This window comes from Mya arenaria, chromosome 3 (genome assembly GCF_026914265.1).
Source record: "Mya arenaria isolate MELC-2E11 chromosome 3, ASM2691426v1".
NCBI classification, from domain to species: Eukaryota; Metazoa; Mollusca; class Bivalvia; order Myida; family Myidae; genus Mya; species Mya arenaria.
This window is the reverse complement of record NC_069124.1, coordinates 2289823-2308842: the sequence shown is the minus strand read 5'-3', so window position 1 is coordinate 2308842 and position 19020 is coordinate 2289823. Positions and strand designations below refer to the sequence as shown.

At 36.3% G+C, this 19020-nt stretch overlaps 2 protein-coding genes across 2 annotated transcripts; one reads left to right on the top strand and one right to left on the bottom strand.

The window, feature by feature from the left end:
- The first annotated feature begins 346 nt into the window (after nt 1-346).
- Nucleotides 347-1548, top strand: LOC128228038 (hepatic lectin-like). Its single transcript, XM_052939072.1, has 3 exons — nt 347-575; nt 714-896; nt 1334-1548. Exons 1-3 carry the CDS (start codon nt 347-349, stop codon nt 1546-1548), a joined length of 627 nt encoding a protein of 208 aa, XP_052795032.1.
- A 2382-nt stretch (nt 1549-3930) lies between these two features.
- LOC128226494 (chromatin assembly factor 1 subunit A-like) lies at nt 3931-17989 on the bottom strand. Its single transcript, XM_052936389.1, has 16 exons — nt 17943-17989; nt 15110-15194; nt 14331-14956; nt 13970-14074; nt 13439-13642; nt 12918-12994; nt 12463-12544; nt 11564-11641; nt 10818-10949; nt 10405-10481; nt 9446-9623; nt 9098-9175; nt 7922-8032; nt 7432-7602; nt 6413-6548; nt 3931-6053 (listed from the first exon to the last, which is right to left on the bottom strand). Exons 2-16 carry the CDS (start codon nt 15153-15155, stop codon nt 5023-5025), a joined length of 3132 nt encoding a protein of 1043 aa, XP_052792349.1. The 5' UTR covers nt 15156-15194; nt 17943-17989; the 3' UTR covers nt 3931-5022.
- Nucleotides 17990-19020: the final 1031 nt, after the last annotated feature.

The window sequence follows — 19020 nt, the reverse complement described above, 5'->3', positions numbered from 1 at the left end:
TGGAAATAAAAGTCACCTATCTATCTTAATTTAAACTTTGTTTTACTTAACTAAAACACGAAATAAAAGACACGTTCTGCAAGATGCTGCCTGTCTATTAAAACAATGTACTGGTGAGACATTTGGGTAATTTAGACTGATTCCCTGTATTTAACGTAACCATACCGTAGGTCGATGTAATTAATTGAAATCGATATGTTTTACTTCCCCGAAAACAGCAACGTCAGTGAATACAACACCAGTTCCAACTACCTCAACGGTGCCAAGTTTAACTATAAACTCAACTGCAGCATCTATTACAATATCGTCGACACAAACATCGCATTCATCAACTTCACCATCAACAATGGCGCCTACATCAACATCGCCGTCGACAACTGCGTCCATATCAACAGCCCCGTTAACATCAACACCAATCACAACAACAAAGCATTCAACAACGCCAATCACAATAACGTCAACAACACGAACAGCCACCTCGCAGATGCTTACTTCACCGACAGCAACTGCGTCAACGAAACCGACACATTCACATACAACTTCAACATTTCCATCATCAACAACTCTGAGTTATAGTGAGTAAACGTTATGAAATGCTATACAATCTGAGTTTTTATGCATCTTTGTAACTTACAGTTCACACAAAAAACGTGCCGTCTGCTCAACGTCCTTAACTAGTTAAACAGAGGGTCTGACCGTGCTACGTATTACAGCGCAGAAGTGCCACGCGGCTGGATATCGCCTGCTGTCCACGGGCGACACCCACTTGTGCATGCACCTCAAACACAGCAAACACTCATGGAGCAACGCAGAGAAAGTTTGTGAACGAGACCATGCGCGGCTTGTCGTCCTCGACACGCACGAGAAAGTGGAAGCTTTGAGACACACTCTAGACGGTGATTTTTGAAATGTTTCGAACTTTGTGTAAATATAATTTGTTTTAGTATCTTAGTTTAGTTTAAACTTACTTATATTTCATTGATTATGAAACAAGTTCTTACAGTATATTAATCACTCTCGTTGGTGCGATATTAGGCGAGAGTGTGGTTTCGTGTTGTGGAAACCGGAATCCCTGAAGGAAACCCACTTGTCCGGCTTGGTGACTTCAAACCAAACTCACAGGCGCCAAGACCGAGAATCGAATCGGAACGCCTAGGTGAAAAGCGAGAGCACTGACAGGATATTGAGTATTTACCCGTGTAAGTGCGTACCAGTTATAATGCATAATGCTGATGCTGGCAGAGCAAACCACTAGCGATAACTCATTATAGATAATTGAAATCTTGATCCGACGCAACAAATCGTAAAAACACCAAACTATTCTCTTCTTTAGGCAATGACTACTGGATTGGCGCAACAGATGATGACCACGACGACAATTTCTCCTGGGTAAATGGCGAGCCAATCAGCGCCACTTTCTGGCTGTGGGGACATGGAGAGCCGGACCGACATCACGACTTTTGTGTCATTCTGAATGGCCATGACCATAAGATGCACGATAAAGGTTGTGCAGACAGTCACATGTCGGTTTGTGAAATACCTTTATGAAACATTTGGATATTTTTTTAAAAATAGTCTTGCTTTTGTTTGTTGACAATAAAAGTTGGTAATGAAGGGTTATTCTTTTATGCGTCGGCGCATTGCTTTTAAAACTTGGGTTTTTTTTTTTTTTTATTTTTTAAAGTCACTATTCGCTATTGCGACCGTTATGCCAATTTCTTTGTAAATGTGCCTGAATGTTCCTTGCATGCTGGTTAAACGGTTCAAATCCGGTGAACAACATGACCGGTCCAGAGCCATACGTTTAAAAAATAATAGCATTAAAGTTTGATTTGCAGCATCTATTGATCAAACATCGCCCCAGGGGTCATAATTGGGAAGATTTTTGCAGACAAAAATTTTCTTCAGATTTTTTTTTCAAAATCAATATTTGTCTACGATATGACCTGGTGTTTTGTCGAAGACAACCTCATATGTTGCAATGTGACAAAAGAGTTTTCCCGTTTCAATTTAATGACATGCAGCCAAGTGTATAAAACTTTGAAAAATGTCTACAGGTTATAGTTGTGCCATTGTTCACATGTAAATGATTTGTTATATATAGTAGTTGTTTGCCAATATTGACAATTTAATGAACTAAATATCACCAAAGAAAAGTGTTAACCAGTTTTAAACAATTGATCGCCGTTTTTCTGTCTCCGTTTTTCTGTCTCCGTTTTTTTGATGTCTCATTAAGTTGTTTCCGTTATTTGACCTACTGAAAAACCAAATTGGTTTGGCCTTAATTATTGTCACACGTCGAACATTCTGACAAATTCCGTGATGATTTGGGTAGAATTGTTCACAGATAAAACATTGACAAATTACATGATGATTGCGTAGAAATGGTCACATGTCAATCATTCTGACAAATTACATGATGATTGCGTAGAAGTGGCCACATGTCAATCATTCTGACAAATTTCATGATGATTTGTATAGAAATGATCACATGTCAAACATTCTGACAAATTCCATGATGATTTGTGTAGAAATGATCACATGTCAATCATTCTGACAAATTCCATGATGATTTGTGTAGAAATAGTCACATGTCAAACATTCTGACAAATTCCGTGATGATTTGTATAGAAATGATCACATGTCAAACATTCTGACAAATTCCATGATGATTTGTGTAGAAATAGTCACATGTCAAACATTCTGACAAATTCCATGATGATTTGTGTAGAAATGATCACATGTCAAACATTCTGACAAATTCCATGATGATTTGTGTAGAAATAGTCACATGTCAATCATTCTGACAAATTCCATGATGATTTGTATAGAAATAATCACATGTCAAACATTCTGACAAATTCCGTGATGATTTGTATAGAAATGATCACATGTCAAACATTCTGACAAATTCCATGATGATTTGTGTAGAAATAGTCACATGTCAAACATTCTGACAAATTCCATGATGATTTGTGTAGAAATAGTCACATGTCAATCATTCTGACAAATTCCATGATGATTTGTATAGAAATAATCACATGTCAAACATTCTGACAAATTCCATGATGATTTGTGTAGAAATAGTCACATGTCAATCATTCTGACAAATTCCATGATGATTTGTATAGAAATAATCACATGTCAAACATTCTGACAAATTTCATGATGATTTGTGTAGAAATGGTCACAGATAAAACATTGACAAATTCCATGATGATTTGTGTAAAAATGGTTACGTGTCAAACGTTTGGACAAATTCCATGATTTGTATAGAAATGGTCACACGTCGAACATTCTGACAAATTCCATGATGTGTGTAGAAACGCCATCACATTCTGACAATTTATGACGGCGACGCCATCACTATGACGATGTAATACAACGCCATCACATTCTGACAATATATGACGACGTCACCATCATTATGACGATATATTACAACGCCATCACATTCTGACAATATAATTATGACGACGACGCTATCACTATGACGATATATTACAACGCCATCACATTCTGACAATATATGACGACGACGCTATCACTATGACGATATATTACAACACCATCATTTTCTAACAATATATGACGGCGACACCATCATTATGACGATATATTACAACGCCATCACATTCTGACAATATATGACGACGACGCCATCACTAAGACGATGTAATACAACGCCATCACATTCGACAAAATTATACAATGTTATTATTTTGACGAATCCAGATGAAGACGTGATCACTCTGACAATGTTTAACGACAATGCAATCGCTCAGGCGGTATATAACGACCATCCCATAACTACGAGAATATATGACAACGTACTCACTATGGAAACATATATTGAAATCATTTTGATATAATATGAAGACATCACCATCCATTTGACAATATGTTGTAACGACGACATAACTATGACGAAACAATACGAGGACGCATTCACTAGGCCGATATATAACGACGTCATCACTGTCACAATTAATGACGATAACACAATCACTATGATTATATATGATAATTAGCTATGACCATGATAATGTAAGATGACAATGCTAGCAAAGTTTGACATATGACGACAAAGCAGTTACTGACAATATCAGATGATGACGCAATCGCTATGACTAAGACGTCATCACTATGAGTATGACATGTCTAAGGCCAACACAATCACTACGGTGGTATATCAAGACGACATCACTATGGCAACTTCTGAAAATGACGCCATCATTATGACGACAACGCTATCACTATGACAATATTCGAATGATGGCACCATCACTATGAAAACACAAAGCAATACCATCACAATGACAATACATGATAACCACATAATTAACAGCCTTTTTCCTTGAAAGCAGATGGGCTTATTTATCATAATTATTTATACAAACGAAACCAGATAAGATGTTGGTGTTTGTTTTTAATTTTTTTTCCAGTAAACGAACGCTACTGAACCAATCATTTAGTTTATACAACAAGTGTAAGTTTGAGGCATGCAAGTCTCCAGACTACAGAAATACATGTGTACATGATTATGCTGAACAAGTGCGATGGCTTTCTTCAAAAGCCTAGGATAACAATACCATAGTTACCAAATACATATATATAACAACAATTATCCAATAAGTTAAAATTACTCGTACATTGTATTCGATATTTTATCTAATTAGTTAATAATAAATAATTCATGATTTACCACTGTTCTGCATAATTGCATAAAATATTCTTTCATAAATAACCACAAAACATTTGTATACCGGTAGAATCCACAATTACAGCATAAATAATAATGTAATTTATTAAAATAATTCTACTACCGCCTATACAATCACATAGGATAAACTCCAGATGCTGTTCAAATCAACTAACATCGAAGACATTCTCGTCCAAACAAGTTTGCAAATGAATAGTTCATTGACCATTACACTGTCCTTTTACACCATACCTTTTATTTAACCCACTTAGATCGTTTCTTTCATTAAAGCCATTCAAAAAGTATGAAAAACACACTTCCTAATCCAGCACAATTATATCAACATCCATAGGTTCCTCTGTTGTGCTTTCACTCCTAGCCTCCAGTGTGGCTTGTTTCGGCGATTTTTTCATCAGCTCCGGAGAAGACATCATGTTATTCAGCAGGTTCAAGCCAGGGGACATCCCAGCTTTCGGGGTCGTATGTTTGGCCGGCGTCTTTTCATTGCTTGACTGTGCATCAGCCTTTTCTTTGGCACTCTTCTCTTGTATAGAACCAGAGGTTTTTTTCATATTTGGACTAGATTTTTTTTTAGAACTATTCAGAGCTTTTCTCGCAGCTGGTGAGAACATGTCAATGATGCTTCGCTGATCTGGAGGGACGACAGGTTTAGATGGCGTATTCTCTGCAGGGTTTTCACCAGCTGAAATCTCCATCACTTCTTTCACAGGCTTTTCATCTTCCTCCTGCTTGCTTTCCTTATTTGCATCCTTGTTTGCTACAGTTCCCATGGCCTGTATCTGGGCAGGAGACATAGGCTGAGCAAACTGCATTATCTTCGGCACAGACGGTGGTGCTTTAGGTGTCGCTGTCTCCTCAGGTTTTGGAGCAGGCGTTTTCTCGCGAGCCCAAGTGGGTGCCTTAACTTTAACATATTCCCAGCTGTTTGGAAGCTGAATATCTTCCATCCCATACTGTTTTAAGATGTCAGCATTAACATACCAGCAAACCTTCTTGTGATCAGGTCTCTTCTCCCTACAAGCAATAGCCAGTATCTTTTTATCCAGCTGTCTCTTAGAGATGATCAGATTATCCTGGGTCTCCACCTTGCCATCATCCGGGCCAGACTTCTCCACCTTATCACCTTTCTCACCAACCTCCATACTAGTTTCAAGGTTTGCTGATTTGGCATCAGATTTGCCATTACTGTTGTCCAATTTTGCAGGTTCTGATTGGTCAGTCCCAGTGCTGTCCTGACTCACTTTTTTCTGCCAGAAATGCTGGAATTCTTTCACCATGTTTTTCATGCCCATTGGGTTGCCATGCACCAGTCGGATTAGATCTGTCATACCTGTAAATACACAACATGACAATTGCTTTTTATAAATTCAAATACTTTTTTTCCCTTTCTAGTGCAATTGCTTGTATAAAATTCATCAATTTCAGTATTCTCCAATGTCAACTAGCTTTTAAAGCCCATTTACTATATAGACATGTTAACATACGAGTGGTAGGGTTTTTCAAACATTGCCTTCTACTAGTATCCCATCCCCATACACTTAATTCAGGAACTGCCCTAAGAAAAAGTCATAATTTTATTTTAGTAAAGTGTATGTCATCAAAAACAAGGTACTAAGGTATATAGTGAAATGGGGTCAGACTTTATCCATTACATTACACCAGTACATGGTATCTACTCAGGTTAGTTACCTTCTTCAGGGACGGCCTTTGCCTTGAGGCTAAGTCGTGTTTTCCCCTCCCCTGCATCCCCTGAGGTCTGTGTTCTGTCATTTTTGGAACTGCCAGTCAGGCTAGTGTCTATAGGACCCTCCATGAGACAAACCGCCTATGGGAGAGAGAAAAACACAGTAGTACAGGGAACAAACAGGAGCAGAAAAAAAAGCACAATTGATGTGAAACATTAGTTTGATCAGGTTATTAGTTTCCTCAGACACTTCGACAAACCTTTGGTGGTGGTATTGTGCAAAGGTTTGTCAAAGTGTTTTCAGAAACTAAACTCTCAATCAAACCCTGGTAAATGACAAAAGGCGGGTGTCCGTAAGCGTCGCAGAATGTGCTTTGTTTCATTTAAAATGGCAAAAGAAGAGTAAAGTTATCTTTGTTTAAAGTCTTCAAAGCAAAATATTGCCTTCCGACGTAGCATTTATGACGCAATTTATCACGTTGTATACACAAACTGTTTATGTTTCCTACCGATTGCAGATAGGACAAATTTACTGACGTATGCAAACATCCAAAGATATTTTTTTATTCAGCCAAGTCTTTGAAGGAAGATAAGGACAGAGCATATGCAGGTGGACGATTTTTTTATGTGAACTTGTGCAAAACCTGTTTTTAATATGACATCTGGAGTTTAAATTAGCATGTGCCCAGCACTGGTAAAATGCAGGGCTTATCAGTTATTACAAATGATTGATATCAAAAACAAATGTAAGAGTTCAGGCTTCTTCTGTTTGAAAGTATCATTTTGACGACTGTAACATTTTATAATTGAACACAAGTACAGATGATAATAAACTTGCTACTGCCAGATCTACCAATAATCTCAACTTTTGCATAAACTGTGCATTATCTGCCCATTTTGAGCAAACAAATTATGATAAATCTGAATCAAACTGCACAACTATTTCAACAGAGTTAATTTTTACGATTTACAATAGTATTAACACTAACAGATTTTCTTAGTGTCTGACTTTGTCTTGACCTACCTTAAACTTGAGGAGTGTTTCTAGCTGCTGTGCAGCGATGGTGGTTGTGTTGTCTGCCTCCCACACACACCCGATGGCGATCATCTTGAGGGGTTTTGCTTGCCGCTTCAACTCGCTCTCCCACGCAGCCTGCCGCACACGCTGCAGGTCCTGCTTGCTGGCTTGGTCAACCTGGCATAGGGACACATAGGATGTGAACTTGCCCATTATTGTAAACATGTAATTAAATAGTTAAAATCCTCCTGTTTCAGACTTATGACCAACTTGCATCATTCATGATTTGTTCACCAGCTGTGAGCAAAACAATGTCACAAAGTGACAAATCATGGCTGTGACAATATTGCTTTTAGTTTTATTCTATAAAAAACACACTCGTATGCTTAATGCAATATTCTAAGTGAAGTTTATAACCCTTTTTTGTAGCTTTAAGTCGCATGGCGCAAAAATGTTTGGGTCATAATGTATAAATGTCAACAGAATTTCACACTACCTCCTCCTCATCCTTGAGTCCCTCGTCATCAGAGAGGTACCCATGAGGCACCATCCAGTCGTCCGCGTCTGGATCCATGTCCTCCATAACCTTCTCCTCATCACCATCCTCCTGGAGGACAAAAAGAATCTCACCGTTTATGTTTGACTTAATTTATATAAACACAATTGTCAATACAGATACATGTACAATTACTAGATTACCAAAAATGACTGTTTATAAGACGCACTTTTTTCCCTCCGATTCTGATGTAAAAAAAAAATGCCTGCGTCTTACAACCAGTAACAAGATTTTGGCATTTTTTTCTGAGGTCGATTTCAGGCCGAAAGTTTGTTTAGATTTATGTAGAAAGGGATATTACTCGTGTCATATCGATCAAGTTTATACGGGTTAAAACTGCAGTTGAAGATTGGGATACGGTGTATCGCAAGACATTTATTAAAAAAAAAATTATTGTACGAGTAAAATTATTAAATATTATTTTGTATATAACATTAATTAAACATGCATATAAAGAAGCAAAGCTGACCACTGTCGAAACATTTTTTGTCAGTGGTATGATAAGGTGTGAAAAACTTGCACTGCCTTTAAGCAGTTTAATATACCAATAGTACAAACTGTTGCGATTATGGTCTTGTTTTTTCGCACTTTGCCACGTTCTTTATACTTTCCAGTAGGCGTTGACATTTTGAGAAGAAACACATACAATATAAGGTTTTTGCTTTACAGAACTTTTCATTCTCAACAGGTTATCGATCAGAAAGAATAATTTGCTTTGTATTAGTATTGTATGGTTTAAAATAACCATCGCCATTTTCACGGAAAACAAAAATTTCATCACTGTCAAAAAACATGGTGGCCGATATTGGCAGATGATTTTTACATTTTTTCTATGCATCCTAAAACTCAAAACATAGATTAAGTTTTTTTTCTCGAGTTTTTCACAGATTTTTTGGCCTGCGTCTTATAACCCCTATCGTCTTATAACCAGTCATTTACGGTAAGCTGTATCTTCGATGAAAACCCATATGATCATTAATGTCCAGTTTTATCTTCATGCATCGCATAACTGTACACACAAAACTTTTACATGTTTCAGTATGATTCAATGTTAAACTTTATTTTAGTAAAATATTTGCATTATATTTAACTATCAAATAAATACAATCCCCCTACCTCGTCAGAGGAGACAGATTCTCCAGGCTCCTCCTCCTCCCATTCATCATCAGAGTCAACCTCGTAATCTAACAACTCCTGGAACACGCACAAAGTAGGGGGCTTCTGAAGTCTATTTTCAAGTTAAAGTTCCAGTACCACTTAATTTAAAATAATTAGAGAAAACAATTAAAGTGTATTCAACTCTCTTTGAGGTTTCAGATTGGAGAAATAACTTGAGAAATACTGAACATTTAAAAAAAAATCTGTTTCAAAAATAAATGTGATGCAAGCATTAAAGCAAGTACTAAAGTGTGAAATCTCTCAATCCTTAATGTTTAGATCTGTAACATGTTCTGCACTACTGACCTCATCCTGCCTGAAGGGGTTCCTGGCTGACAGTTTTCTGCTGATTTTGCTCCAGGTGCCATAGTAAGCAGGCCTATTATTCTCCCGGAACTTGAGAAACTTTACACGGTGAGTGACCTTTTTGATTGTCTCTGCGTCATGTGACAGCATCTCTACATCATCGTCTTCTTCAGGCTTCCTGTAGAAAGCATTAAGGACAGAAGTTATCAATGAGTCCAATGAATCTTGATGTCTGTTTAGTTTTGAGAAAGGTGAAGGCTCAAACCTGTGTTAACTAGAGTTACTCAGTCAGGAAGATTATCCCGAGAGGCTGCCTGGGCACAGGAATGGTTAAATTGTCTTGTTGAGGAATATCCAAGAGAAATGTGAAAGTAATGACACATGCACAACAGCCTGGGCTATCAAACATTACTATTCATCAGTGAAGTTGCAATACCTTTGGTGCTACATGTGACAGTTTTCCAGTCCATTTTTACCAAGTGCCATAACTCTTGTCAGAGTAATTTGTGAAAGAAATTTCAAGTGAACATCAGCCCATGTTGACCAACAAACCCATGAAGATTCATAAGTGTAAGTGTAGTTCTTTTGGAGATAAGCACAACTCCCAGATATATCTACAATGACCTCTTGGATAGTTAAAATTTGCAAGTGAAACTTACACCTCAACCTGAACTTGGACACTACCGTAATGCAGTAGTCATTAAAGGGCATTTAAGTTTAAACAATCTCCTATTTGTAGCCTTCCTGCGTAGCTTGAAGCCCTCTGTAGCCAGCCTATTGAGCCTGTGTATTCCACATGTCAACTGGCGACATAACTCCTTACAAGATACTGATAATAAACAGTAGACTAATTAGAAAGGAATTTATGGGGCTACAATACACAGCTGGAATACCCAGTCTAATGTTTGTTAAATATGCAAATTAAGCATATTTACTACAAGCTCAATGGAAGCACAAACCTTGGCCATGTCTTTAAAGACTTCCCAGGAACAAACTCCGCAGATTTCAATGACTTCACATAGGTTTTATCACAGATCTGAATAGAAAAATAACACTTCTAGTATAATGACACATTTCACTCACAACATTTTACTTTCCTAATTACTAGGAAAACATATAAAAGATGAATTTATCCGAGTTGTAAACATTCAATAAATTATATAAGATGATGAATATAACAAAAGATGTTATTTTCTGTCAGAAAAAAGTTAATATCAGTCTTTAAAATGAGACTTTGGGAAAACAAACCTCATTTTTATAAAACGATTTTTATAAAATTCTGACTGAGCAAGCTGACAAAATCATTTGCCCAGTACAGGACCTGTGAACATTTTCTAATTTCTACCACTTGAATACACTTCCTGCCCATCACCTGTGTGTTGAGAAGTTTGTCCAGCTGTGTGCGGGCATCATGGGTCAGGGGTTGTCTACGGGTGGACGGAGCAAGCTTCATGTGGGGCATACACTCGAACGGCATGAATAATCCTTCCTTCACTTCATTAGGCTGAGGAGAAAAAAGGTATGAAAACCCCACATTACAAGAGATTAAATGATAAAATTTAGTGAAATGGGAATACTCAATTTGGGATATATTGTTCCAATGACCCTCTAGGCATGGAGCAAAAAATTCATTTTTAAGACCAAAATTGGTAAGGCAAAACATGAATGTTTGGTAAGAGTTACCTGGGTACATCCTTTTCAGAAACAGGTAGGGTAGGTAAGCTTTAATAGGCTTTATGTAACAGTAAGGACTATTTGGCATCATTGGGAAATGGCCTTTAAGAAAAATTCTGTATAAAGCTTGAAAGGTTTTCAAACTTCATGCCAACAGACTATAAAAGCGGGAGGGTCTGTGCCTATTTATATGAGCGGGTTACCCGAACCAAAAGTTTTTTTGGGACATTACCTTTTTTTGTAACATAGTTGCAAAAGAAGAGATTGAATGTGTCTAACTAAAATTTTGATTGTTCATAATTGTAAGGTTAATATACCACAAGGTTTATTCACGTAATGTGTAGAAATAAGGTTACTATGCATATACCTGAACTTGGAAACAACAATTTCAGTTAATAGGGTCTACTAATTTGAAAGTTAAACTTTAAAACAAGCACTACAAACCTTTGGAGGTGAGCTGGAAGGATCCTTCTGTATGAAAAAACCTTTGAATTTCTCAGCTTTCTTCTCTTTGAGCTTTTGCTGAAAATTATCACCAAGTTTAAATTTTACCAATTCATGTTTTTGTTCAACCTACATATTTATCAATACATGCATTTACTGAACCTATATATTTATCACTTATGTTGCGAATATCACGATTTATTTGTTGTATATATATGATAAACACATTTCTTATACATTGGAGCATTAAGTTGCACTGTTCTTTTTGCACCATTTTAATTTTCCCGCCTTTTTGAACGGTGCTGTTCATGGAGAATAAACTGTCACGATTTCACTCATTCATATTTGCACCGTTTTTAACGGTGCTCTGTTTGGTAAATAAATGAATGTTGTTTTGTACCAGGGACTTTTTTCTACTGGATATTATTTAGACCACTTTTGGATGTTAAACTCGCATCAAAGAATTAAAAGTTTGAAAAGTGATTCTTCTTCTTTGTTTTTAACGGTGCTCTGTTTGGTAAATAAATGAATGTTGTTTTGTACCAGGGACTTTTTTCTTCTGGATATTATTTAGACCACTTTTAAATGTTAAACTCGCATCAAAGAATTAAAAGTTTGAAAAGTGATTCTTCTTCTTTCTTAATAAACTCTGATTAAAAGGAAAATAATTATTGGTGTGGAAAGTCGAAGCTAAAATTTACAGTCCAATAAATTATAATGATAAAAGTGTTTGCTTTGCCACAACTTACAATACACGCATGGGGTAAAGTTCTGGTGACTTATTATAATCGTAGACAAGAACACAAACATTCAGGGAAAAACACTGAATGGCGATCTACATCAGTTTATAGCTGTCTTCAAAATCAATCAAAAAAACTTGGTTTAGAGTAACCACAAACCTTTTCTTCTTCCTCCTTGCGTTTTTCCTCGTCTTTCTTTTTCCTCTCTTCCTCCTTCTGTCTCTTCTCTTCAAGCTTTGCCCTGTAAGGTGCATTGTTTTCATTTAAGAAAAACTGATCATTCAAGATGCGCACAATAGTCATTTCAGATCAATTAAGTTGACTTTAGGATCAATAGGACTTTCTTACACTACAAGGTAAACTCATATTTCAGACTTGTGCTAATTTTGACCAATGACAGTACAGATCTAGGCTTGTTCCAACCCCGTTGCTTCAGGTAAAAAGGTCTAGATTGCTTTCTAAAACTGTTTGAAGCAGTTTAGACAACTGAAAGTGTCTCAATTTGATCACAGAGATCAATACCTCAGCTCTCTTAATGCTAACTGTGGTAAAAAGAAAGTCTTAGTGACGTTTACTAAAATGTTCTTACTTAAAATTACATGTTTAAATCTTACTCATTTTCTTTATCTTTCATTCGTTTTTCTTCCTCCTTTTGTTTCAACTTGTCTTGTCGCTCTTTTTCTTTCTTTTCCTGCAAGTGGATGTTAAGCGTGCAGAATTTGTATAAAATTAATAATAACAAGCCTACACAGAATAATACATGCACAAAGCTGTGAAAGTAAGTGTTGAATGCCCCTGAAATCACATCCAGTTCCATGGATTATGCAATTACTCATATGCTTACATTCAGGAAGAGCTAACATAAACAATATGCATCCTTGAGTCCTGTACACAAGTAGATGCAACAAATTGCCTTTATAAACCGAACACACACAACGACACAAAGGTTATTCCATTATCTGGACTATATTCTGTGGAAAAGAAGAAGCTAAAACAGTGTCCTTGATAAGAACTGGACAATTATTTTGCCTTGTAAATCATTTTGAAATCAATTACTGTCTAAAAGTCCTGTGGTCTGTTCCAGCACTTTTTAGTTACTAGCCATCGCGCATTAATACCCAAACCCCTCCAATACCTTCTCTTCAAGTCTAGCTTTCTCCTTCTCAGCCTTTTCCTTCTCCTTCTGTTCCTCTTTCTGCTTTTTTTTCTCCGTGAGTTCACGTTTCTTTTCTTCACGCTCGCGTTCCTTCTCTTTCTTTCTCTCCTCCCGTTCACGTTCTTTTTCCTCCTTTGCCCGCTGCCGCTGCTCGTCACGCTCCTTCTTTTTGCTCTCAGACATCTAAAATGAGCAATTTCAATATATATTTCTGCAAGGGCTCATATTCGTTTAGGCACTGTACTGTATTAAACTACATGGGTATTCCAAATTTCATTTTAGTTTTTGCACAGCCATAATGTCCTTAAAAGAGATATTTTACGCAGACATTCACTGTACATAGCAAACATCATGGGTATTTGTGGAACTACTGTCAGTGCCCTCAAAAACATCTTTATTATTGTATCTCATAATCTTTCATTCTTCAACATATACAATTATGTCAATAGTGATACCCTTTGCTACAAATGGGTTTCTGTTTACATTCCTTCTTAGTAAGTGTTTACTTACAGACTTGGATTTCTTTTTGTCGGACAGACTTTGAGTGCATTCACTTCCTGATGCAGAGTTTTGTGCAGGGGTTGAGGAAGCCGAGTCACCACTAGCTGCAGGAGTCTGAAAACAGGCTTACTTTACAACATGGATCAAATGAAAAGCATTTTTATCTCAGAATAATATTCACCTGTTCGGTTTTTAACAGATATTAACAGTTATTGAAATATAAGAAATAGAAATTGATCTTCAGACAACAAAGAGTACAGTAAATGATAAAGTAATACATCAGTGTCAGACAAATAAGTAAATGGCTATTTGCTAACTTAATGAGACTAGGAGCATAGGCTTAGAATAATCTAATTCTTTGGTAACTTACATTAAAGATTGACTCCAGCCCTTTTTCTTTGGCAGGTGTCTTAAGAGCATCTTCACAGACTGATGAGTCCTGAATAAAGGATACTTCACCCACACCATCATCATCATTTTCCTTATTGTCAGTGCTATCTTTGGAATCATCGTTTTTCTCTGCCACTTGTTCTTTCTTCTCATCATTCACAGAATGGTTATCATTATTATCACCTTTTGCAACATTTGTTGACGTCTTGGATTCAATGTCATTTTCATTTACTTTCTTTGTAGAATTATCTTCACTTTCCTCATTAACATCATCGGTAAGATCAATCTCAATTTGATTGGTGGAAGATATCTCCCCTTGGTCTGAATTAGGTTGCTTTTTTGCAAAGAATTTGTCCAGTGTGTTCAACTTTTTCCCAGGCTTCAAAAGTGGGTTTTCGAGTGCAACTTCAGCCTCCGAGCTGCTACTAACCTCATGATCACATTCATTACTTGGTAGCTTGTTGTTAGGAAGGGAAGTTACACTGGTGCGGATCTGTTTAGCACTGGGAGATTCATTGTCAGATAGTTTGCGTTTCTTACATCCCGGTGGTGTGCCTCCTGGCCTTGTCTGGCCAACAGGATCCAGGGGCTTGAAAGGCAAACGTCCTGAAAATGAAAGTAGCATGCATATTCATATCTACAACACAAAACATTTGTTATCACACTCAGAAGGAATATTTGCAGACAAACTACATCATTAAAGACATTTTTTTTCATGATTCTTGACTGTAAGGCCCAAATCTAATTACATGTCAATACCTTGCTTCAATTTCTTTGATGGTGGACATTCCATGGTTTCCATCATTTTCAGCTTGAATGACCTCTTCTCAGTTCTCAGTGCGATCTGAAAGCCAATTAAATTTTGAGTTAAGATATCAGCATAATCTTAATGCATCTATATTATATTTTACAGGTTTCAATATTTCAATTAATTTGGATGATTGCAGCGATAACCAGAGATGTTATGTTTAAAAGTTTTGGTGACCATACCAGGGCTTGACATAGTCCAAATAATTGTACGTTGACAGATTTTTTTTACGATTTTTGATATGGCAAATCCTTCACGTACTAAGGCCTAAAAAAAAAATACATTTGGTTCGGGTTACCCGACCCTACCTACAGAATAGGCGCCGACCCTACCGTTTTTATAGTCAGTTTGAAAAAAAAATGAAAAACCAAAAATTGCTTTTCAATATGTAGTTTAAACCTTAAATGCTTATACAGAAGATAACTTTAACAACATTCTCCAATGATGAAAATGATATTCTTATATAAAGCCTTATAAAAAAAAAAGATAAAAAAAAGCCTACCTACCCTACCTATTTTTGAAAAGGATGTAACCCTAACCAAATAAAAAAAAATTAGGCCTAATTGTATTGTATGAAAAGTGGGTAGTTATTCCGATCGGGATTCCGGGCTGAAGCATATTGCGTCTATTAGTTATCATAAAAACAAGAAATATTACCAAATTATGTTACTTTTATATTAGTTCCGTACACAAAAAATAAATATCCAACGAATAATTATGAGTTTGACAGGTTTTCTTCATTTCTTTCAGTCAAAACATCACGATATATACATGAAGGGCACCTCCAAGGCTTCAGGGCACAATTATAAAACAATCGGAACATTTCGGCCACGGCTGAGTTGTTATGATTGTATTTACGAGGTCCATCTCGAAGGTTGTCGGAGATGAAAGAGTTATTACGATTGGGTCGTTGTATTTACCAGGTCTATCTCGAAGCTTGTCGGAGATGACAGAGTTATTACGATTGGGTCGAGTTGTTCCGCTTGGCATAATTGTTGTCTGTGTCAGTCAACTTTCGTTTTATTGGTAAGGTAATTAATGTGTTTTAATGCATTAAATGCTTGTTTTGTGCAAAATAACTTTTTACTTAGGCCAAAAAAAAAAAATAGGTCTGTTTCCGGTCGCCCGACCGACCCTCTTATTTCCGCGCCGACCCTATACTTTTTATTGGTGTAAAAGTTAACTGCGCGCATATTTAGTACTTTTCGGTACTTCCTTTCCGTTAATTCTTTGGTCTCATTTCGAATTCGGTAATTTGATAAGCAGTCTATTAAAATGGCGGCACCCATGTCGAGTTCGTCAGTCAATAATCATACAGTTATATATTAATCCTGCATAGCAATGTCCATGCTCTCCACGAGATCCTCGTGGGTATAACTGTAAGTTATGTGACGTCACACAGTGTGACTCTTTGATCTGAAGCCGATAGAATGTGTTTATTCAGTTCAATGCATGTATAAAATGGTGTTAATTAACTTGATGAAGGATTTTCACTACAGGCTTAATAAATAAGTTTATGACCATTGATTACTACGGATAAATTAATAAGTGGTAAAATGCAAACATGAAGAAAAAAGGCAGGTTAAACAAACATGTAAATAAAATGTAAAAATGGTAATTTTCTATGTTTTCGGACAGCGAAAAAAATAATTAATTTAAGGTGTCCGAACTCTTAGGTGAATTACGGTATCACTTTCAAATAGTTAGTGTCTTAAATTTAGTACTAAACATATTTTTGAGATTTAAATAAGAAATTAAGTTTCATACTCTTAATTCAGTTGAGAATGGAAACGCTTTGTGAACACGGGTCAGGTGTACTTCGGAGATCATTGAAGTGACAAAAACAGCTTCTGACAATGTTTGGAATTTTAATATTCTATCAAATATAAGAATAGCATTATAGCACAAATGTGAAATTGGTAAATATGAAAAATTGACAAATCTGAGGCACTCTTTTTCGACATCTGTCATACAGACAAACATGTTCAACAATACATGCATTTATATTCTAGAAAATGTATATCTATACATTATAATTAATACACATTATACAGTTCTTAATAAATGAATGGACTTGTATTTACATTTTATGCTTTAGTACCTTTTAAAATTGTCTCATACGCAGTTAATATGGTTGTTTTTGAATAAAAGTCAGCCGCCTTCTATTCTAGATCACTTCCCCCCCCCCAAAAAAAACAAAAAAAATAAATAAAAAAATGCCTACCTACCTACCCTCTTTTTTTTGGGAAGGAGACCGGAAACGAACCTATTTTTTTTTTTGGCCTTACATGGTAAAATATAAATATAAACCTTTTATGATCAATTTCAACCATAAAATACTTCACTTCATACAATTTCAATATTTTTCAAAACACCCCCGGTTTTTGCACAAACCTGTTTAGATATTAGGGATTGGAAGAATCCTGTATAACACGTCTATTATTTTAGACTAGGCTTGACACTAAGGGTAATCTAGTGATCAGAGCCAACATTTATTCTAAACGCTAAAAAATCACAAGTTTTCGGCCACATGTTACTCAGCTTCAAACGAGTCTGAAACGAGCTACTCAATTCCTCGATAATAATTAACACGTCGAACAATAAAAAAAGTAAAAAGATAAAAGCTATCCTTGAACTGTTTATAGAACTTCGGGGATACATTCCAATCAAAAGCAGGTTATTTCATTTTTTCACAGCATATCTTACGCAAAAAAGGAAAACATTGTTTTTTTTTTTACAACATGACAAACCAAGAACAGAGATTAGCGGCATAATATATCTTACTTTCTCCTTTGTTGTCAGTTTCAATACACAAATTTGGCGCTAATTTTGATAATCGATTAAAAGGTTTATCGGCTACACCGTACTATACTATAATCGTTAACTATTCAGTGGTTATTTCCCTTTTCAAAAAGTTGTTTTCGATTTTAATCGATAGAGGTAAACTTCGTCAAGCGTCAGTTGCTAGTTCGCAAAATACATATTTCCTCATACAATTATTATTATAATTATTATTACTCATAAAAAAATTGATTCTCGAAATGTTACCATGGCAAACGAAACGGGGAAATTGGTGGGCAGTCCGTTGCAGAAATCGCAGAAACAGTCACAATGGACGTTAGAAAATGCCGAAGACCATACTGACTGTTTTGCCACTTAATTACCTTTTACCTCATGACCCACTGCCAGCATACACGAGCTTCGTCCTGAATATCGACTACCTAAAGAGGGGCGAAATTCAATTGAAAAACAAAATACAGTTAGATAATGGGAATTTGTTTTCATCAGAGGTTTGACAATGATAAATCTGTTGTATTCATAGCATCATCACTCTGGTGTACGAGAATTAAAATAGGGAACGATACATTATATAATTACATGGGTTTTGGAATTTCCAAGAATGGCAGATATTATCTGGACCGGAGTGTGTGTAAGGAGACTAAGACGATGCAGCTACATGTATATTCATGGCAAATGCGTTATACCAATAATACCATGAAAACACACGTTAATACCATAACTGAGGGTTGCACTCATTTTCCTTCGCGAATCGAATGATCGAGTACTCTTTTTCTACCCGAATCCTTCTAAACAAATACTATTGAACTACTTTGAGGGTCTGCGTACAAAATAACGCCATTTTTTCTGCATATTGCGTACCATCCTATTGAATCCCAGTACTCATTTAAAAGCTAAAAGGAATTGAGCTTCACAATTTGCATTTCAATCATATATTGCAGACTTGTATTTTATATGCTGGCGCATGCAGTGTCGTATATACTGTTGTGTGTATCTCATTGTCAAGTTACGACATGGCTCTGAATATCATATCTGACTCGAGTCTCTGAGCTTTCCGGTTAGT

Excerpts from the sequence above, each read along its gene's own strand:
- LOC128228038 (XM_052939072.1), top strand. The coding sequence starts at position 347 with ATGGCGCCTACATCAACATCGCCGTCGACAACTGCGTCCATATCAACA. Across the intron at positions 576-713 it reads ATCAACAACTCTGAGTTATA|CGCAGAAGTGCCACGCGGCT; the intron begins GTGAGTAAACGT and ends TACGTATTACAG. Across the intron at positions 897-1,333 it reads TTTGAGACACACTCTAGACG|GCAATGACTACTGGATTGGC; the intron begins GTGATTTTTGAA and ends TCTCTTCTTTAG.
- LOC128226494 (XM_052936389.1), bottom strand. The coding sequence starts at position 15,155 with ATGATGGAAACCATGGAATGTCCACCATCAAAGAAATTGAAGCAAG. Across the intron at positions 11,642-12,462 it reads GCAAGGAGGAAGAAGAAAAG|CAAAAGCTCAAAGAGAAGAA; the intron begins GTTTGTGGTTAC and ends GATAATTTTCAG. Across the intron at positions 8,033-9,097 it reads AATCTGTCTCCTCTGACGAG|GAGGATGGTGATGAGGAGAA; the intron begins GTAGGGGGATTG and ends TTTGTCCTCCAG.